This window comes from Bacillus rossius, chromosome 16 (assembly GCF_032445375.1).
Source record: "Bacillus rossius redtenbacheri isolate Brsri chromosome 16, Brsri_v3, whole genome shotgun sequence".
Taxonomy (NCBI): Eukaryota; Metazoa; Arthropoda; class Insecta; order Phasmatodea; family Bacillidae; genus Bacillus; species Bacillus rossius.
This window is the reverse complement of record NC_086343.1, coordinates 15,197,767-15,220,866: the sequence shown is the minus strand read 5'-3', so window position 1 is coordinate 15,220,866 and position 23,100 is coordinate 15,197,767. Positions and strand designations below refer to the sequence as shown.

The window sequence follows — 23,100 nt, the reverse complement described above, 5'->3', positions numbered from 1 at the left end:
TTATTCTTTCACGACAATCCAAGCTAAATATTTCTGTCTATCTGGTTTAACATACACATGATATGTAAGTATGGTTATCAATCGGAAAAATAAAATATAATGAAAATTTAACTTTTTACTAGGGTCAAAATCATGGTTGTATGGGTGACAATACTCTTTTGCAACATATCCAACTGTAACATGAAAAGTGACAGAGTCAATGATTAGCAAGCAACATACAAATACCTTTGAGACAATTGTTCATGTTTAAATAGGTTTTTCATTAAACAAAATTTCAATATCCGTTATACTTAAATGTCTTTCAGAACTAATTACGTTTTACGTAATTGTATCACTGAATAATAGTTTGGTTATCAGTCAATATTTTAAATATTATTGAAACACATTTTAACTGGCAAATTAGTCTTTTCTTTGTTTTTACTAGCTCAGTCTCTTTCGGTAGATCAAACTGTCTCAAGACTTCTGGACCTGGGGCTATTCTTTAAACATTCAAGACAATTAATGACTTTAACAGATTTTAACTTTGATATCGTACATATTACTGATCAATGTCAGTTAACCAGGTCCAGTATGTACAAGCTACAAGTCTTTACGTAGTTAAGTAGTATTAAGTTGTTTTTGCGAGTTTCAAATTAGGTCTTGATCGTAAACATCATAGTTTAAGATATCTTGCCATTAAAATAGGACAGGTAACTTCTCGCTGTTCTTGTTAATTCGGGGATGGGGCAAACAAACCTCGTCGCGTCGTTACAATACCAAGAGGCTGTGGAAAACCTCTCCGAACCCCTGTCTCTCCTCCGATGTTGCTGGTTAGATCTCACTCTCCTCCGATGTCGCTGGTTGGGTCTCCGTCTCGATGCACCTCCTCTCGTGCTGCTGGTACTCCAGCAGGACTGGCGTCGGTCACCTGGAGTCGTCTAGAAGGATGATGTCCTCCGGTACACCGTCTACGATGCCGTCTACCGCTGTCGAACTCCTTCCATCTCGAAGATTGATAGTCCTTTTCTTCTTTTCTTCTTAATTCGTCGTTGATCCAGTTCTATTTATGCTGTTAGTCAAAACTTATCGTCGTCGTCGATTCTTTAGTAGAGCTTCGAACATCGGTAACTACCTCTTCTTCATTGTGTAGTTCCGGTATTTATTATAAAATCATCAATTTCACGTAGATTCTAGCTATTCAGTCGTCGTACCAATGTTTTACGTGATATTCTTACATTCATTTATGACTAAATCACGGAGCTCTTTCTTTCTAATCCTTCTCCCATGATAGTAGAACAGAAACTCAAGTTCCAATTTGTTTCAAACAGTCAAAGCTTTCTCTATTGAACACTCTCCGAAATCACACTGGAAATACTAAATTCTTTAAATAAAATATATGCGCAGTCGAGCGTCCAATCACATATACTCTTTCCTCAGTAATGACCCAAAAACAATATTAAAATGTGTAAGCTCATTTCCTATTCGTCGCCGTTTAACAAATGTTTGCAAAGACATTTCATAAAATTATTACTTAGATAAAACATGAAAATACTTAAAGAGTAAAACCAAATTGACCTGACCATAGAGATACAATACTGGTAAATATAATTCATAACAGGACTAAGACAAAGTCATAGAGGTAAGAAGTAAAATAATAAACATAAAATTCATTTCTATTGAGGGCTTCTCAAATACCTCTATAGAATAGTCCCCTTCAGAAATGTGACTAACGAACTATACTCTGATATAGGTCTTAGGACCATTTCTCATCATACAAACATCTCATCTATATTCTAATTATTTGCAGAAAATTTACATTTCATATTATTGACCTTATTTACATACTTACTTGCAAACATAGAGTATTGTCACCGATATATGTCTTCAAACGGACATATGTGTAACAGTGTATACTATTCTACAGGAGTGTAATATTTCCTCAACTGCGTTATATTATAGTGTCCTATTACTTGTTTCGTTTTAATGTCAGACAGTTCGTAACAGTTACTTCTAATAATCTTCGTGATCATATATGGTCCATCGAAGAGTAGAAATAGCTTCTTAGTAACGTACTTCCAAAATTGGCTTACTGGATTCGTTCTCTTGAGTACTAAATCTCCACAATTAAAACTCATCTTGCTGGAATCTTTCTGGTATTTTCTCCGAAGATCCGCCGTGGATGTCAACTTGGCTGCGACCAACTCTTCAGTTTCCTTCTGTATCTCGACTAATTCTTTATCTTCTGCGGCCAGAGCTTCATCGTGATGTCTCGGTAGTAACGATGACGGTATTATCAATGATCTTTTTCCTGTCAACGCTTCATATGGAGTAACACTGGTAGAACTGTGTACAGTATTATTCAAAATGCATTCAATGAACGTTAATTTACTCATCCAGTTCTGCTGTGTATCGTGGCAGAATGTCCGCAGTATATTACCAAGTGTGCGCATTTGTCTCTCCACAGGATTACTCTGCGGGTGTCTCACCGAAGACATGGTGGGTACGATTGGCAGTTTTCTGAGTCCTTCCAAATTTTCAGTAGTTTTCGTATTTTCTGTGTCATCCATAGCAGTTACCATCCAACCTGCAAAATTCAAAATTATTTTATGGCTAGTTAGAAAATCTACCCCGAAAATTACTGGTTTGGCCAATCCTTTTACGATTAATACATTAATGTACTTGGTGCTACCTAACCCTTCTACTTCCAATAAGGTCTGACGATTAATGATGGGACTAGCCCTTGATGTAACTCCTAGAATCTTTAAACTCGGTACTGGCATTCTCGGTAATGATATTCCGGTGCTCTCTATCATGGCTACGCAGTCTTCGCTGATGCAGGATATCTCTGCGCCGCTGTCTAATAGTACAGGCACTTTAACTCCGTTTAAAGTTAACGATATCTCCGGACATAGTGCTTGTTTCGCTTGAACTTCGGTTTCTGTGGGCTCGCTGAGTAAAAATTCACGCTCGTTTTCTTTGAACATAATGGTTTGTATGCTTCGACAATTATTCTTGTCATTTGCGTCGGGATCCAATTTTATACTAGCCCCGTCTAACTTACAATTAGGGACTGACGTGCGGAGCGGGTTTTCGCCATCCCTAATTAGTTTACCGCACTGTCCTTAAATCCTCTAATTTGCTCTTGTGACAAATTAGCAAATCCATTATTTGCATTCGGTGAAATCAAAAATGTGTTATTACCTCCTTGGTTTGTATCTGAGCGTCTGCTAGATTGCATGCGCGGCCATTCCGTGTTGCTTTGCTCGTGACTTGGCGCTATAGAATATGAATTTCTTTCTCCTTGTCGCGCGTCGTGAATGGTGATGCTAAAGCTGTTCCCTTTTTCAGACGGTACAAACGTTTGTGCATTTATGCTGTACTGACCTCCGGAATGATTATTGTAATTTGCCGATCGTTCTTTCGTTGTTCGATTTTCGCCTGAATTCTCTCTGAAATTAACTGTCCCCTCCTGACGTTTATTCTCCCACTGTGATTCATTTTCGCGTCTGTCTTGTCGCTTCTCGTTTCTACGACGATAGTACTGTGGTTTATAAAATCCGTTACCATATCGCTGACCTCGATATCTATTGTGATACCAATTACTTCCGCAGTTTTCAACGTTCAGTGTGTGAATTTGAGGTTGTTTGTGTCCGCTGTTCTGCCCTTCATTTCGGTTGCGCCAGTTATTGTATAACGGTGTCTGTTGGTTCGTGTTCTTGCGCTCGTTAGTTTCTTTGTGCGTTACCGTTTTATCGAGCTTAACGAGTCGTTCATACGTTAACAGTTGTTCCTTGAAATCTACAATATTACTGTATTGCCGTCCACTAAGTTGTAATTGATAATTGAGTGGTAATTGCGAAATTATCATGGCAATAAACTCTTCGTCTTCCATACGGCAATCAAGATAACGAGTTCTCTCGTACATATCGCTGATATGCGCCTCTAAATTTTGAAATTTACGATTTTCGAATTTTTCAGAATGCAACTGTATTCGCAAATTGCTTTGGATACGAGTATTCCAAAATTGGGATATGAAAGCTTTCTGAAACGATTCGTATGCGTGTACCGAATCTTTCGCCAACTCCCACCAATAATATGCCGTGTTTTTCAAGCAGTGGCTAACGCATTTCAATTTTTCTGCGTCTGTTAACTTAAATGTGTGGCAATATTCTCCAAACTGATTTAAGAATCTTCGAGGGTTTTCATTACTTTTCCCTGAATATGTTGGAACGTCATCCAACCATTTCTTAGAAGGGTGGTGTAGTGTAAGTACCGGATCTGCTGACATAATTGCAGTACTAATATTCGCGGGATTTCGCTCGGCTTCTATCATTATCGATTTGTTTACCGGCGTGTCTTCCTTGTCGGTATTACATTCGCTAGTGTGGTGAGTCGTTAGTTGGGGCGAGAATGTTGCGATGTGTCTGGATTCTCTTTCTATTTCCCCTATTTTCGCCTCTACCATATCTAACCTTCCTGTTAGACGCTCGCTTAAGTGTACTACTTTATCGTCAGTGCGTTTACTGAATATTTCTACACCTTCAATACGAGTGTGTACACTGGAAAACTTCTGTTGCATCTCGTGCTGTGTTTCAGTTAAGTCATGCCTGATTTCTGCTGTTTCATCTGCAATCCTGCCTAAAGTGTTATTTAAGACTTGCACTAAATTGTCTAGTCTTTCGGCGTTTTCTCGCTCCTTTTGTTCCCTTTCTAACTTCTCCTCCTGTTCTATACGCTCCCGTTCTTGTTTCTCCCGTTCCCGTTCTAGTTTCTCCTCCTGTTCTTTACGCTCCCGTTCTTGTTTCTCCCGTTCCCGTTCTAGTTCCTCCTCCTGTTCTTTACGCTCCCGTTCTAGTTTCTCCTCCTGTTCTTTACGCTCCCGTTCTAATTTCTCCTTATTCATGGTTCTTTACGCTCCCGTTCTAGTTTCTCCTCCTGTTCTTTACGCTCCCGTTCTAATTTCTCCTTATTCATGAACTGGAACAGTGCATCTAGGGTAACAGTTGGTGTCGGCGGCGAATGACCCAACTCCATTTCCTGCTGTGACTCCATACCAGTAGTCTCGATGTGCTGTTCTGGTACTACTTCTCTAGGTTCTCGTTCAGGACTAGAGTCAGAAGTGTCATTGCTACCTCTCAAAAAATATGACTTCCTACCTGTGTCTGTCATCTTGACAAAACAAAATTACTGTCTGTATTTTTCAAAGTGTCTTGAGTTGTTCAAAAAAAAATCATAAAATAGTCCCTAACGTTGGCTTACACGTTGTGCGCCAAAAATTCTGAAGTGTTTTCAGAATTTTTCCTTTTCTTCTGTTATTTTTCAGACAGCTCCAAGGATGAGCGACCAAAATTTCAAAAGGGTGTGCCACCGTTGGGTGATCAAAAATTCTATAAGTATTTTCAGAATTACTCTATGGAGTATATTTCCTAAAATGCCAATATCTATAATGTAAAATGTGGTCTAGTTGGGCGCCGTGAAAACTCTATAAAGTACTAGTGCTGTGATTGTGTATGTAGCACAACTACTAACCTCTACAGAATATTAACTAAAATATGTCTTGTTATGTTGATAGTGAAAATAAATTATTCTCAAGTTGTATGTACTGGTGTAGTTTGACTCAGTGTGAATACCAAACAATAAAATGTCGTATAATTCCTTAGCAGTATGTCTCCTTCTCTTTGGTGTAAGTATTCTGACCTTAAAATCAACAAATATAAGTAGTGTGTTTAAAAGCATTAACTTCTCTATGACTGCTGATCTCAGTGTAATAAAAACTAATTATTCTTTCACGACAATCCAAGCTAAATATTTCTGTCTATCTGGTTTAACATACACATGATATGTAAGTATGGTTATCAATCGGAAAAATAAAATATAATGAAAATTTAACTTTTTACTAGGGTCAAAATCATGGTTGTATGGGTGACAATACTCTTTTGCAACATATCCAACTGTAACATGAAAAGTGACAGAGTCAATGATTAGCAAGCAACATACAAATACCTTTGAGACAATTGTTCATGTTTAAATAGGTTTTTCATTAAACAAAATTTCAATATCCGTTATACTTAAATGTCTTTCAGAACTAATTACGTTTTACGTAATTGTATCACTGAATAATAGTTTGGTTATCAGTCAATATTTTAAATATTATTGAAACACATTTTAACTGGCAAATTAGTCTTTTCTTTGTTTTTACTAGCTCAGTCTCTTTCGGTAGATCAAACTGTCTCAAGACTTCTGGACCTGGGGCTATTCTTTAAACATTCAAGACAATTAATGACTTTAACAGATTTTAACTTTGATATCGTACATATTACTGATCAATGTCAGTTAACCAGGTCCAGTATGTACAAGCTACAAGTCTTTACGTAGTTAAGTAGTATTAAGTTGTTTTTGCGAGTTTCAAATTAGGTCTTGATCGTAAACATCATAGTTTAAGATATCTTGCCATTAAAATAGGACAGGTAACTTCTCGCTGTTCTTGTTAATTCGGGGATGGGGCAAACAAACCTCGTCGCATCGTTACAATACCAAGAGGCTGTGGAAAACCTCTCCGAACCCCTGTCTCTCCTCCGATGTTGCTGGTTAGATCTCACTCTCCTCCGATGTCGCTGGTTGGGTCTCCGTCTCGATGCACCTCCTCTCGTGCTGCTGGTACTCCAGCAGGACTGGCGTCGGTCACCTGGAGTCGTCTAGAAGGATGATGTCCTCCGGTACACCGTCTACGATGCCGTCTACCGCTGTCGAACTCCTTCCATCTCGAAGATTGATAGTCCTTTTCTTCTTTTCTTCTTAATTCGTCGTTGATCCAGTTCTATTTATGCTGTTAGTCAAAACTTATCGTCGTCGTCGATTCTTTAGTAGAGCTTCGAACATCGGTAACTACCTCTTCTTCATTGTGTAGTTCCGGTATTTATTATAAAATCATCAATTTCACGTAGATTCTAGCTATTCAGTCGTCGTACCAATGTTTTACGTGATATTCTTACATTCATTTATGACTAAATCACGGAGCTCTTTCTTTCTAATCCTTCTCCCATGATAGTAGAACAGAAACTCAAGTTCCAATTTGTTTCAAACAGTCAAAGCTTTCTCTATTGAACACTCTCCGAAATCACACTGGAAATACTAAATTCTTTAAATAAAATATATGCGCAGTCGAGCGTCCAATCACATATACTCTTTCCTCAGTAATGACCCAAAAACAATATTAAAATGTGTAAGCTCATTTCCTATTCGTCGCCGTTTAACAAATGTTTGCAAAGACATTTCATAAAATTATTACTTAGATAAAACATGAAAATACTTAAAGAGTAAAACCAAATTGACCTGACCATAGAGATACAATACTGGTAAATATAATTCATAACAGGACTAAGACAAAGTCATAGAGGTAAGAAGTAAAATAATAAACATAAAATTCATTTCTATTGAGGGCTTCTCAAATACCTCTATAGAGGGTTAGTTCTTTGTTACTGCCAGCTATGCAAAAAAAAAAATTGGCTGATCTGCTGCACAAATCTGAGCAGGAAAATTCATAAACATCCTAAGGCCAATCTCTGACTTGATTAATTTAGCGTTTTGCAACAGTTTCCTTTTCTGCGTATGATAGTCTTCCTGTAGCCGGCACGTCAACATGTTTTTTGAAAAGTGTGTTGTGTTGCACAGAATGTTACAGTGGTTGTGAACAACCAGACGGTGTTGAGTCGGGACATCAACGACAACCCGGACCTGCCCACGTACCAACTCGTGTACGCGGCCATGATCGCAGTCATACTCGCGACAAGCTTGCTTCGAGGTCTCGTCATCACCAAGGCAAGAATTATTTACGTTTGTGGTTGTTTTTGTGTATAGAAATTATTATAAGTGTGAAGTAATGATTTCCTGACTTGGCCAAGGTCACAACATGACCAAGAAGCACCCCCAAATTTGGTACTTGATATTAATAAAAGTTATTTACACTATAAAATGATAGTAAATGTAAAAATTCTTGTGATGATCTGATAAAAAATATACACTTTAAAGTGAGAAATCTTTAAAGTGAGGTAATTTGTTGTGGGAATCCTCTTTGGATTATTATTTTCTATCTATAATAGCATGAGCACTTATTTATTTGGTCATTTATTCTTTCTGTAATTCATTCATTCCTTATCAGAGTTACATGTTTCTGCAGGTCTATGTGGTAGTGGCTTGTCTCTTTACTTAGTTGGCCTGGAAGCTTGTGATACAATATGGAGCTGACTTTAACGCTCTTTAGAGTACAATTTATACAAGAAATTGTTTCTAAAAAAAAAAAAAGAACCTCTTCATTTGCCTCTTTTAGTTTACTCTAATTGCTAATTTATAACATATTTTTGAACTTTTTTACTTGAAAACGTGTAGCCCTTAGCCTTAAACATTTAAATTATTTGTTAACTTTAAACACATAAATGCTATGATCCATAATAAATTAATAAATGAAAGAACGTATCATTGAATGATGAATGAATGTGATGGAACAGTTCCTCTTTTGTGTTTTTTTTTTACAGCTTATTTGGAATTTTCAAGTAAATAAATATGTACTCCAAATTCTACTCTGCATTTTGCTTAGGCCAGTGAACAAAATCATTTTACTTAGGATAACTAATGTTTTTTTTCTTTTTTTTCTCACTGCTACAGGTTACTTTAAGGGCATCCAACAATCTGCACAACAGTCTTTTTAAGCGAATGATGTGCAGTCCGATGTCTTTTTTTGAAACAACTCCTACTGGCCGTATTCAGAATCTTTTCTCACGAGACATGGATGAAGGTATACATTATTTTATTTTTGATTCCAGGACTCAAAAGCAACAGGAAAACTGCTAAACAAAAATCTATTGTTACGATCTCATGCAGTTACACTCATCATTGTTTGCATTTCACCTTTATTACACATAATAATTAAATTTATGATTCTGTTTCCTCACAAAATCACTCAAGGAATCTAGTTTTTTTTTCAAGCTTGTACACATTGTAAGTAGGTAATGACATAGCTGCATAACTGCTACAAAGCTCAATGACAGTCTATATAAAATTATTTAGGTACTATTTTGAAATATATTTTTTGCTGTTTCTTAAATGGCCAAAACAGTTTTTATTTAATAATATATAATGAAAAATAGTGTTCTTTTTTAATTTCTGGAAACATATAAAAAAATTTTGTGAGTACCAAGCAAGCCAGATTATATAAATAATATGAAGAGCTTTTCGTTGAATTTTTTTATAATAATTATAAGATAGTGAAATTGGTCTGCACTGTAGTGTGCTACGTAATTTGAAAACACTTAAGATAACATACTAATAGGTTATGACATGTGTAGTGTACAATAACATATTGCACACCATATGCTGAAAACTTGAGTTTAACTATAAATTCATTTTATTTATTGTTGGCCACTGGCTGGAAAGCCAGAATTCCGATATCCAAGTAGTGATACTCTAGGTATGCATGATCTTTGGATTATTCATGTTAGTTCAACCCAGAGATTATAGATACTGTAACCTGTATAACTTTGTGGCTAAATTACTAGTTTGGAAGGACTATATGAACTCTTTACGCTAAATTGACCATTTCCTGTACATTTTTGTATATTCTATAAAATCCTTTAACATTGTTGTTCATGTTTTAATACTAACAAGGATATGGATGGAGTTTCAAAAATAGAATAGACTCTCACATGCTAAAATGAAAGCCTTGTGTATTTTAGTTCTATAATTCTGAGCAATATATCAATGATATTTTGAAAATCTTGCTAGATTCCTATAAAAGGATTTACATAAACGAGTCTCTAATGTGTTGTGATAATTAGATAGTGTCTAACAACATGTAGGAAATTGTTTACAAGTTTTAAATTCTGTGTTCAAGATTTACAATAGTGTTTCTGGTAAGCCATTTTGGATATATGTTGAGTTTGTAACAGAATAATAGTGACTGTCCTCTCATCATCGCTACATAATTTAACGAACGTATTTGTGAGTTTTGTTTGATTTTTCATCATCTTAAAAATTTTTTTTTTTTTTGAAAGTATAAAAGGTAAATGTTTTATATCGTCGTGGGAGAGAGAAAGTCTTGTGCCTCTACCAACAGTAATTTAGTTGTTTGTGTAGAAAAGATTAATGACTATAAAAATAACTATAAAAAATACATAATATTTTGGTGTCCTTTTACATTATTTATACTGAAGTTAACAGAACATTTGATTGAATTTGTGCCCAGCGGAAAATTACATTGTGATACTCTTTAGGTGTTTTAATTTGTTATTTGGAATTGGCCACAGTTTATTACTGTAAGTTATATGGTTATATGTGATTATTAATGTGTGTTGTTTTATTGTAATGCGCTGTATTGTGTATGTTTATTGTATTATGTGTTTTTCCTATTGCTAATAAGGTATGTTTAAGTTCATATTAAACAACAAAAAATTACATATTTAACATTCTTCTGGTTATTACAGTGATAGTAGTACTAAGGATAGGACGAATATTTAAATTAATTATTATCTTTTCTTATACACAGAGTAACTATACTGGAGTGTTAATATCAATTATAAACATACGTAAATACTGTGTACACATAGATGTGCATATGATTAGACATGTGTTATACTCATAAAATAGGGGTCAACTGTAGGGCATTATTCTAGCTAGGGTGCACGGAGTGTCCAAAGAAATTTGTAGTAACCACTATAAAGTGGTGTCCCAAGTGGGACATAAGTAGTAGTAATAACTAATACAGTAGTTTACCCAAATAAGACATTTAGAAAAATTGTTTCTTATGGTTCCAGTGGACTCACGCTTGCCAATAAACATAGAGAGCATGCTGCAGAACATTTGGACCATCGTGTTTGCGATCATGTTCATTTGCCTGGCGTTCCCTTGGTTCATCATCCCGTTGCTGGTTCTCGCAGTCGTATACTACTTTATCAGCAAGATATTCAGGTGAGTGAGTCAGTGTGCTGTCCCTAACTTTCAACGTTGCGTACTTTGAGCTGTAAGAAATTTAAACATTCTGGAGTTTTCTGGCAGTTCGCAGGCGGAGAGTACACAGTGCACAAAGCACTGGGTACATATGTGTATCCAGTCCTGCGACTAAACAACTAAGCGAAGTACGTGACAGTTCTTTAGGCAAGGCACGAGTTCATGGCAGATACGCCGTTGGTGGTATCCGTGCACGGACAACTAGCCGTGGACGAGAGGCCCTGCCTATGTTCGCGGAAAACAATACTAGTGAATCGCTGGTTCTCTGGAGTCAACGTTCACTACAGACACACTCACTCGGTCCCGTACTGCTGCTGTTGGCAAGGCTAACGACGGCATGGCCGGGGCTCCCGCGGAGCACAGGTGTATGCAACGAGGGGTGGAGGGGAACTGACTGCCCGGCCCTCTCTGGGCTTCTGCAGACCTCTTTCCCGTGCGCACGCAAAGTGCGTGTGCGCGGCAAGCGAGCGGGACTGAGCGCCTCAACCTGTTACAAGAAAAGATGCTCACGCAAACACTACATTAATAACAAGGCACATATTGATTACACAGTGATTGATTACAAAGATATACAAGTATATTCAAATAGTGCCTGCCGTGTTTGAAGGATGCACTTCTGTTTGGATGCAATGTGGGTTGCCACCACTGCAGGCCCTCGGGTCATCCGTTGCACTCGCTGTTGCACTTGGATGCATTCTCTGCACTACCACTCACTCGTTCCCGGTGCACACGGGCAAAAAAATGGGACGGTGATGGGCAACAGCGACCCCAGCGACTGGGGAGAGCACTGACAGATGTCATCAAGGGTCTTTTGTAAGGTAGTCCGGGCGTGGGATATGTGTGTTCGCATCATCAGCTCTTGAGTTTGTCGCACCTTCCCTCTGGCAGCCACCGCGCGAGGCGGGTGTTTTTCTGTTCAGCAGTTACCCTCTTTGTGGAGGAATAGCACTGGCCCCGAGTGCAGGTGACGAGAGGTCACTTGGACCTGTGCAGAAGCAACGGATGAGAGCAGAGTGATGTTGGTAGCGAGCGCGAGAGCAGAGAAATAATGGTTGAAGAGACGGACTTCAGAGTGCCAGATATAAAGACTACCAGTGGGTTGCATACCAAATTATTGAGGATGTACTGGAGTCGCGTACGCTGGGGATCTCCGGTTCGAAGCTAGAGAGAGGAGCATATAGTGACTGAAACTGTAGAGTGCAGATCCGTGTCAAAGAAAATAAATAGTGTTTAAGAAACCGAACAGTCATGAGAGTAGTATCTGAGTACATCTTATGATTCCCCAGATTAGGCAATACTTAAGTGATAAGTGCGAAGATCCGAAGATCCAAAATTACGCCCAATTCGATCTTGACCTTCCCCTACCTAATCTACCCTCTTTCCTCATCCCCCTTCCTTCCAGAGTTTACTCTGGTGGTGTGATAACCTCGTACCATTACAGTAAGGGGGTCAAGAATGATTATCATAACCAATACAAAATGCTAAATTCATCAGCTATTGTGGTATATAAAACAGTTTGTTAGATAAAAACTTGTGCGAAATTTACATATAAGCATTTTTTATAGATGAAGTGATTAATAACATATATCGTACCTGGAGGTATGGGACACCATGTCACAAAAATTGTAACTTTCCAGGAGGGCAAGTTTTCAAATTGTTTCAACTTTATTTGTTTGCAGGTTTCTTCGCTAATAGTAGAAATTGTTTTTTAAAGGTTTAACACATTATTCTTAAACTTCTTTATTGGACAAAAAAAGTTTCAAGAAAATAGTTTATATATATTTTTTTTTTAATAGTGTTGTTGGCCTTTGTGTACAAAAATTGCACTTAAGATATAATGGTATGAATGCTCTAATATCAAACCATAGAGCGAACAGTGTACATCCAACAATATTTCGTAACAAATGGGCAGAGTGTTCTTTACCCCGAGGTTCAGTGTACTGTTCATGTCTTTGTCTGTTTATAATTTCAAATTTTTAATTTTATTAAAGGGATTGGACCCAAGTTATTTGTTTGTTTCCCTAAGCTTTCTCCCTGTCCCTTCCTCAGAAACCTGTTGGTGGCCCAGTGTAGCAATAAATTATCTATACCAGTTTGGCAGTGGAAAGCAGCAATTTGAGTTCAGTTAAGATTGGTACATCACCTTTACATTAAACTTCAAAGATGAATAATAATCCTGTGTGTTCAACATCAAGTTTTTATTGGGTTGTAGAGGTTGCTTGGTTGTGTGTAAATGGTAACGTGCAATTTTATTTTTTTCGATTTTACAGGGTGGCGGTGCGAGACCTGAAGCGTTTGGAGACGGTATCTCGGTCGCCAATATTCAGCTGGGTCAGCACAACCGTGCAAGGACTTACTTCTATCCACGCCTTCAACAAGGAAGGAGAGTTCACAGAAAAGTATGTCTCCAAACATTTCTATATTGTTATTCACCAGTGATGATGTTCACCCAGTTTTAACAACTCCTGAATGCCTATATCTCTTCAGCATCAAACAATTGCTGCAAACGTTTCACCTCTGCTGCAAATTGCAGTGTATTTTCTTTGGATACTCGCTCCACTAATCTCATACAGAAAGAAAGGAAACATTTAGGGTTTTACACCTCATAGTTATGTATAATTTTAAAGATTAATTTCTGTGGTTCATTTGAGGTTTGATTTCAAAGAAATACAACCTATTTTAGCAGTTACCATGGTGCGGCTTCCAGAAAATTTTTACATAGTGTTTCATTACATGGTCCCTAGACACCAAAACCATCCTCAACTTAAAAGTTTATATATTTATAAATATGTATCACATTTTTTTGGACATGATAACTGTCACAATTTGTCACAATTCATTTCCAAACTTATACATAACAATATATGTAGTAGTAGAAAATCTTGGTTGAGTTCGTTAATGGGCAATATCTGACTAAAGAGGTAGAAATGGGGAAGGTTTTTTAAAAAACAGAAAAATCGTTCTAACTCCCATAATAAATCACATCTGTTTGATCATTTTATAACTCATAGTAGTAATGCCAAAATCTTTTGTTTCAATAAGTTTTTGATATGACCAACCATAACTGCAAGGGGTCAAAAAAAAAAGGGTTGGCAGGCATAAATGTTATTAAAGATGCCACAATTCATGGATATTGGGGAAGAAATTATCTATGGCCTATTACAAGAAACCATCCCAGCATCTTCGTGGGGTTATTTCAGGAAATTAGGAAGGATAGACATCAGGACAGAGTCCTCCAGAATGTGGGCCCAATGTCTTACCATTGCCCCTACCATGCTCCTTCCAACTGCTGGTTGCAAACTGCAGTTTTATTTGGTTGACCTTTGGTATACCTTTAGTCCAACACTTACTACACTCTTTTGGATTGAAGCATATTAACCATCAATTTGAGCAGTTTTTTAAACATTATTGTTATGATATTTTTTACTCTTGGTTGAATATTTTTATACACTTAAAAAATACTTTTAATTTTATTATACTATAGTATTCAATAATGTTAGGGGCAGGTATTTTTGACAAAAATATCTGAAGGTTCATGTTACACATGGCTGCCTGTATCTGTAGTTACATCCTTGTAATTGGCTGCTCTCTGCAAAAGAAGCCAATGTCTTGACGTCAACCAGGGCTACGCCCTCCCTAAGCCCGATGTGCCTCACGCCACTGCCGACCCCCTCTCCTCCCACCGACACCCTCTGTTTCAAACCTCCCGCCAACAAGTGCGTGTGTGCGTGTGTCCGGTCGCACTGCGCAAACCCTTTCGGCGCCCACCCTAACTGGAGAAGTGGAGACTGTATGTTTTTTAAATAATGTAATTCTTAAATATCTGTAATATGTAATACTATAATCTTAACTAACTTGCAATTTTTAAAAGGTTTTAATAGTTATGTTTAACTGTCTTTAATATTAATGTACTAGCGTTAAGTTCAGCACTTCCTGCGGCCATGACACCCGGGGCCCGGGGCAGTCTCTTCCGTTCGCCGTGCGGGGTAGGACGCACCTCGGCACCTCGTCGACTTCAACTTCTGCTTGTAACCGATCCGTTAACATCCGCCATCGTAACTATTTTTTAAACCTTTTTTAATCTACCTTCGAGGCCTACCCCGGCGGCAGACTGTTTAACTTAATTAATTAAAGCTCCCCGGAGAATTTTTAGATTAATCGGCGGACTTATACTTTCGGAGCCGGGCCACGCGGTGTCCGGGTCAGCAAGAAACCTGGACTATGTGCTGTTTTCTTTGTGCGTCTTGAGTGTACGTGTCAGTGCCAATAAAGCTCAATATTCACTAGACACGTAGCACTTAATTCTCGACCACGAGTTTCCCAGCACAGAGACGGTGGTGTGTGGGGCGCCTCAAGACCCCACGAGCAGTAACAAAGCGTGCCCGCGGCTGAGAGCAGGCCAGTGAGTGCTAGCGGGGGGGAGGGGGGGGGAAGTTGAGCCTAGCTCCACATGGGTCACGTCACAGCCCTGGGACAGAGTCGGTAGCTGGGTCCATGTGCCCATCCACGTTGCCTAAGACATAAACGTACGCCGATTCGGAAACTCCCCTTACGACAGACTTTTTTGGCTGGCGGGCCGTGTTTGCTTTCACAAAAAAATTGCTGTGGTTTGTGTGCCGACATAGAGACGTACTTCAAAGAAGTTCAACCAGTCACAGAAACGGTGTTTTAGCACACAACTAGCTTAAAACATTTTTTATCAATATGTCTTAAAATAATTGTTACGTTAAATGAAAATAAAATAAAATATGCGGTGGTATTATGTATGGTAATATTCTTATTTACAGCACACACTAGTTCCCCACCTCATGCCTGTAGATACCTCATGGCTCACTGGCTCACTGTGACACACAGTGATTATTGAGAGACCCTGCTCTGGACTAATGCGTTGAACCACCTAGTTCACTCACGACCACCTAGTTCACTCGCAGTGCTGCTTGTGCTTCCAGGTTCATGCAGATGTTCGACGAGAACACGACGTGCTTGTTTCTCTCCTCTATTGCCATGAGGTGGCTCGCAGTCCGAGTCGACTCTTTAGCCGGTGAGTTCACGTGGCAGTTGCAGCCTAAGCTGTTTGCTGAGCTTGAATTGCAGTACAGAGTAAATGGTTACCACTGTTGCCAGATTGGTACTACCCGGCATGTTAAAATAAAAAAACATATTTTGTTTACCATCATTAATTATAATTTTTTTAAAATTTTTCTAATTAAATTTTCTAGACCATAAATTAGCATGTGAACTTTTGAAAGTTTCTCGTCATGTGTGACACAAATTAAAGTTTTAATTTTTTTTTAATAATAAAAGTGGTTAAAACTGTAGTGTATTCTCCTAAGATAGTAATTAAATTAATTTTAACCAACTAATTCTTGGAATTGACGCTCAAAGTTTTAAGTATGCATGAAAAGGGATCCATGAAATAACAAAATGAAAAATTATTTCAAATAAATCAAATCTAAATTTTTAAGATAAATGTTTTCTTGATCATATTATGTGAACACCGTACCTTACACCAATAGTTAAGCATAATTAAACAATAGAAAATATGAACAAATATGTTTTGGTTCAAATTAAGCTAAGTTAGTTATAAGGATCCTAACTAATATTGCTCAATTCTATCAGCTCCAAAAAACTAACTACCGTATTGGCCCGAATATAAGGCGACCCCGAATATAAGGCGACCTGCAGTTTCAGGAGGCCAAACAAATGTAAAAATAATTTTTGGTAGAAATTAATGTGAAAATTCATTAGACATACATTTTGTGTTGATAAATCGTTTTTGCATTTATGTATAACAATTAATTTATATTTATCACTTTACTTATTTAAAATAAGTTTGAATGGCCTACCCTAAAAGTCAAAAGAAAACAATTAGAAAATATTTACACTTTTAAATATTACACTAGAAATTTTTTCGTGTTTACTCTAATGAAGCTGCATAATTGTCATCTTCAGAGCTGTTTATTTGTCTAGAGCTCGTTCCCCGCCGTTCCACCCATGTGTGATTGTTGATTTTTCACAGTTTACTGTATCTACGAATTTAAAATTTTTACAATGGCTATTTATCACTCTTAAAATACAGCATTTAACTTTCCGTTTGACTTAAGCTACGTATTACCACAGAACAAGGTGTATTACTATTTAGTAGTGTGTTTAACGTAAAAAAAGCAAACAAATAATGCATCTTGCCGGAACAAAACAAGTGGCTAGCTGACATGATGAAGCATACGGCCATGAATAACTTCGGTTACGTGACCGCGTATATTTGTCCATATTACTCTCTGACAGAGAGAGTCTGTTCTATGAATTTGAAAGAATAATCTATTATAATTATGAAAGGTTTTTACATAAATAAAGAGTGGATTATTAAAATAGCTTTTGAAGCAACGTACCAAATTCCTGTTAATATGGCGTCTTCGAGCGTGTTCGGCAATGTTCGTTTTACAACAAAGAAATATTGTGGAAAGACAGTTGGCAGCCGTGAATTTCCATACATTACATCCGAAATGTTTGTAAACGTAAACAATCGTTCTGAAAATAACTGTGATATTTTAGTACAAATATTTCAGTTAAAAATCTGAAGATAAATTACCGTAAATGTTAACACGCGATTGTACACAAAGTACAAATATGAATTGTGAAATAAAAGGTTGCCATTTTGAGATGCTTCAACATTCACGTTTTTACTCAAGAACAAATATTTTAATTTTCAACTTCAAACAATTGTAAATTACTGCAATATTAGGTGGATTTATTGTTTTTACCGTGTGAGGTAACAAAGTTTTAGTTAATATAAAAAATCGTGAACGTTTTGTTAAACAATGTTTCTACTGTAGCTTTCAGCTTGGAACTAATGTTTGCGGTTCTGACGTCTTGGGTGCGAAAATAAGGCGACTTCCAATTTTTGCATCTCTCGTTTATGTAAAAATGGTCGCCTTATATTCGGACCAATACGGTAAATCAGATAATCCTTCAAAATGTCATATTTAAATAATGACAGTATGAAATTAAATTTACTGCCAAATATATGTAAGTACTTGGACTTAAACTCAGTGCTATAATTAAAATAACCCAAGTTCATGATCAGATCAAACTTAACAATTGAGGAGATCAAATTGTAGGAAACTCTAAGACTATAAAGTTAAATCGATAAATCGATAAATGTTTTTACAGACAACGGTTTGAATCAAAGTATTGATGTTTGAACACTATTTTAACAAAATTACAATTACTAGAATATAGGTCTTTAAATGAATTTTGGTTGGAATTTCGGACAGTGATACAAAATACTCTCCGTTAAATACATAGTAAATTTCAGGAAAATAATATGTCGCAGTCGTTCACAGTCTTAACTTGATATTTCTAAAAGTGTTCTGTGCCCTGACTTTTCAAATCTGTACTTTGATATTTTCCTCCTCACAGTTATGATCAGCGTGAGTGTTTTCCCAGTGTGCACAGTGTGCGTAACTTCGTTCCTGGTGATCTTCCTGCACGGGCAAGTGCCGGCAGCTCTGGCGGGGTTGGCACTCGCCTACTCGTCGCAGATCAGCGGAGTGTTCCAGTACACCACGCGGCTGCTGTCTGAAACGGAGGCTCGCTTCATCTCCGTCGAGAGGATAAATGCCTATTACGAGGTGCGGCATGCTCGCGGGAACAGTCTGTGATGATGACTCAGTGCTGGGGAGAATGAGTGTGCATGTTTGTTTCAGGAATCCTGCTTCTAGATTTTGATAACTTGAAAAGGTTCTCTAATTGGGAATGCCGATACGTGAATTGCCAATCGGTGAACCATGTAAAGTTTTCTTACTTCAGCTCCAGTGTGTAGCTTTTATTTTTATGTAGTCTAGCTCTTTCAACGGTGCCGGCCCGTCCGTTTCTGTAAGCATCCGGTATTGTGAAGCTGAACGGTCACCGTCCCAAAATATGCCCAGCTCAGTGCTGCTGCATGACCTTGGACCACCAAGTCCTGCCTGATATGCAATGGGAGGGAGCCAGAGTTTCTTTTCCTCCTGACACCACCTACTCAAGTTGCTTTACCAATGGGGCGCTGCTCTCTTTCCCCATTAGTTACCCTCCTGCAGCCAGATGGGCTATAAAAGAGTCGTCGTCCAGTTGCCAACCCGCCTTGTCGCTTTGTCACCTCTCGAAACTTGACGCCTCGACACGTTTCATCCTTTACCCGCCGGAACTGCTTTCACTCCAAGACCTGCGACTTTCAGCTGCGAGAGCGTGCCCAACGACACAATCACCGCCAGCCTGTCGTCAAATCAAACGCCTGTTTACAGATGCTTCGCACTTACTGCCTCCTGCCCATTCATGGGCGCTGCATCTTGAAACGATTGAATGTATTGGGCCATCCGTTTCCAAATGGGTCGTAACACTGTCTTGAAAGGTAACTACATACTGTCAACCCTCCATTTGTAGACGAATCCTCTCCGTCTGTTTACAGACGCCTCTCTGTGGCATTGTGCAGCTGACACGACTGGAAGACTGCAAGATCGTAAAAGGCAGTTCCACATCCGGTCATATATAATGCCTCTTCTGGCATTATAGGGATAGTTGTCAGTATGTGTCAAGGGTCTAGATTCAGTTATTTTTTTTATTGGGCACAATAAACAGCCAAAAATTGTCTTGACTAGTCATTTACCAGCTGTCGACCTTGTGGCTAGGTGCCACTGAGACCTTGAGGTGCGTGTCAACCCCTCGTCACCCCCTTCCCGCCCAAGGAGGGAAGTTCCAGAATGGAGGTGCAAGGCTATCTCACAAATCAGCTAAAAATTTAATTTGCAATGCATTAAAGCATTTTTACCCAAGAATGCCGAATATTGTTGAAAGGGAGACAGTTGTCACCGTAAGAATTTCAAAAAAAAATTGTTTAGCGTGGTTTTGGCATGTTTAAAGCAAACAAAAAAAAAAAATTTTTTTTTGTATTTTTTCATACAAGTTTCATCCAACTAAATATAATTGCAGTGTTGTAATATGGAAATGTTTTAATACAGCTGTTATGTTATTTTTTAGAGTTTAAAAACAGAAGGAGGAAGCGGCAAGAAGATTAAACCCACGTCTAGTTGGCCCCTAAAAGGCATAATCAGGTTCCAGAACGTCTACCTGCGATACAGGGAGGGCTTGCCGCATGCCCTCAAAAATGTTTCCTTCACAGTCCTCGATGGAGAGAAAATAGGTTTGTTTATTTTTCCAATTGTTCTGTATCGTAGTTAGGCTATTTAATTTTTGCGTATTTAACAGTTTGGTTGCCAGATATATGCTTGATTCCATTTTTTTGATTTATAAAGTCTCTAAAGTCACACAAGCAGATTTGGCTCCAGGGCCAGGCAAGCTGAGCGGTTTTCCAGGGTCCCGCGACCATGTGTGCCCTACACCGGGCCTTTACTGCTGACGCTCCTGTGATATCAGAATTTCTTAAATACTTAAATTAGCAAAACCATCTTTGGGTTGGCTTAAAAAAAAGAGTTTAGTTTTCAGATTTTCACGGTAAGGCCTCCGAACCTCTGTTTTCTCTGAGGACTATTCCATGCACAATCCCCCCTCCTCTCATCCTCCCCCAGACAACCAGATGAGGCCTCTCTCCAAAATTTTAGGGTCCCAAAAGTCTATGGGCACCATCGTATGCAAGCATTCATTTTGGATATATATATTTTTTTTGTGTCAGTTAGTCTCGAGTTTGGAGTTCATTTTCTGTGTTTGGGAAACAAATAAAATTTAGCTTATGTGTCACATTTTAAAAAATATTTCCTGATATATATATCTGCAACAGCAGAAAACTAAAAATCAAAAATGACGGTTGACGTACAGCCTTAACCTTATTCTACTGTGCCTAGATGCAGTGTTGTTTTTAATATGTGCAAGTGAAGTCCATGCTCTGTCACCTTCTAGACTTTTGGACTTTTCAGTAATGCTTACGGAAACTAGCCTTTGAAGAAGATAAGAGTAAAGAATTGAATTGTTTTTTTTTTTTTTTTTTTGGGGGGGGGGGGGGGGATATAACCACTTTGCCTACTGTTTCTTTAAAATTATTTTTTTAGGAATAATAGATATTTAGGATTTCGGAGGAAGAAATAATTCCCCCCCAAACCCCGTCCCACTTATACCACTAGAAAACAGGCTCACCCTGAGAAGAAAACTCACCATCTCACTGCAAAATCCACCACGTGTGAAAAATCAGTGTTAGATCCAGCCAATAATCAAACCCTGATCCCTTCTTGGTGAGAGGCACGCAATCTGGCACTTAACCTCTGTGGCCCTCATGGTTATGACCTGGTAGACCTTATGTTCAAGTCGACAGTCATTTTGGTAAAGGTCTGCCCTTGCCACACAGGTGTGATATCCGAGCAGTCGCTGCCATCGAGGACCCGTACCAAATTAGCTTCGTTACTTCTTTGTCATAGAACCTGAACAGAAGTAACTAGTTAATTGCTAGCCACTAAAAGTATTTTTTTTTAAATTTGTGTATGCAGATTGTTTTGACGTTATACTAGGTTATTCATTTGTGGGAAAGTAACCTCAGTACATTTACGACATCCTGTTTCACGTGATTGTTGCAAGTATACAAGTTGTTCGGACCAGGGTTATGTAGTCAATATTTAACAATTGAAGGGAAGCTACTAAGTGTTAAAAGAAACTAGGTAAGAGATTCAAATATTTACTTTCTATAAAGTGTAAATATTGCCTTTATACTGTTTGATATTATAGAAGATTTTCTCGCACTGTGGTTGGCCGGTTCTTGCACGCTCGGCCCAGGCGGAACGTGACAATGAGTCATGCTTTTTCTATTAGTTGGTGTCTATTAGTAGCTATTAGTAGCTAATTTAAACATGAGTGTGCTTTACCATTTGGATCCATTGTGTGGGAATGGTGACAAAGAAATCTTAAACCACTTTTTGCATTTTCTGAATCACCTCAATAAAGTGCACGGGGGAAATATTAACACTTCTAATTGGAAAGTAGAAAATTCAAACCCACTTTCATATTTGTTATCGTCAGAGCGGACATCCACCTAACAGTGAATGTTTTTTTGATCGTCGCAGTTTATGATGAGCGAGAGGGAAAGCATTTTTTTGTTCCTGATGTCTCAGGCATAGTTGGCCGCACCGGATCGGGCAAGAGCTCCCTGGTGGCAGCACTGTTCCGCCTGGTGGAGCTGTCAGACGGCAAGATCAAGATAGACGGGATGGACATAGCAGACATCGACCTTGAGCAGTTGCGCAGCCGCATCGCCGTCATTCCCCAGGATCCCGTGCTGTTCTCTGGGACAGTCAGGTACCAGTCCGCCGCCGACATGGGCGTCGCAACCGGGTGGAGGGGGGGGGGACGGGGGGGGGGGGGGGGAAGGAATTACGTCCCCCCCGTCCCCCAATAATAAAAGTCTTCAATTTCGTCCCCTCCAATGATATATTTAGTTTCGTAGTTATATTAAAAAATATGATTTCTGGGATACAACCCATATGTTGCGCATGGTGCATTTAGTCCAGTCGTGGTGTAATGTGTGAGCACTTTTCAATTCGATCTTCGTGCAAAATCAAAATCAGGTCCGATACCGAATTCAGATTATGTTAACTGTGTTTTTACAAATTTGTTCTCTGAAAATATTTTTTAGAAAAAAATAAATTATATATTGCAACCAACTATAATTATAATATTTAGGAAAGAAAAATGCCTAAAAACCACCTTTTTGCACCTTCAAACCCCAAATTCCCCCCCCCCCCCCCCCCTTTTTTCCCCAGGGGATGGATATTCCTCAACAACTAAATCAATTGAAGTCCTCCCCAAAAAATATATCCTTGCGACGCCCGTGGCTGCCGAGACTGTGGTTTTGCTCTTTCTTACGTTTTCCAGCAATCTTGCAATGCGGCAAAGTAAACAACAACTACTCCCATGCCTGTACGCTTGTTTACTAGCACACTTGTACAACTGTTTCAAATATTTGTGTACCCTACAAATTTCCTTTCCTTCTATCTGTGAAGTTTCACTTGTAATGCACCCATTTTTTTTTTAACACCCTGGTTTGAATCATGATCCAGTAATTTTGATTTTTCGCACTTTCCCCCAAATAACTTCAGGCAAATTCTGGAATGGTCCTTCACCACAAACATTGGCATAGTTTCTTCT

The 23,100-nt window shown here is 38.4% G+C and overlaps 1 protein-coding gene across 13 annotated transcripts in view; it reads left to right on the top strand.

Moving 5' to 3' along the window:
* The window catches only part of LOC134540120 (ATP-binding cassette sub-family C member 5-like), a 103,890-nt gene that overhangs the window by 73,901 nt on the left and 6,889 nt on the right, over positions 1–23,100 (top strand). For all 13 annotated transcript variants that reach the window (XM_063382642.1, XM_063382632.1, XM_063382635.1 and 10 more), the window contains 8 exons: positions 7,651–7,797; positions 8,641–8,770; positions 10,785–10,938; positions 13,248–13,376; positions 15,927–16,018; positions 18,424–18,608; positions 19,993–20,155; positions 22,068–22,251. In XM_063382642.1, the coding sequence (XP_063238712.1) occupies positions 7,651–7,797; positions 8,641–8,770; positions 10,785–10,938; positions 13,248–13,376; positions 15,927–16,018; positions 18,424–18,608; positions 19,993–20,155; positions 22,068–22,251 (1,184 nt within the window). The remainder of the gene's footprint in view (positions 1–7,650; positions 7,798–8,640; positions 8,771–10,784; positions 10,939–13,247; positions 13,377–15,926; positions 16,019–18,423; positions 18,609–19,992; positions 20,156–22,067; positions 22,252–23,100) is intronic.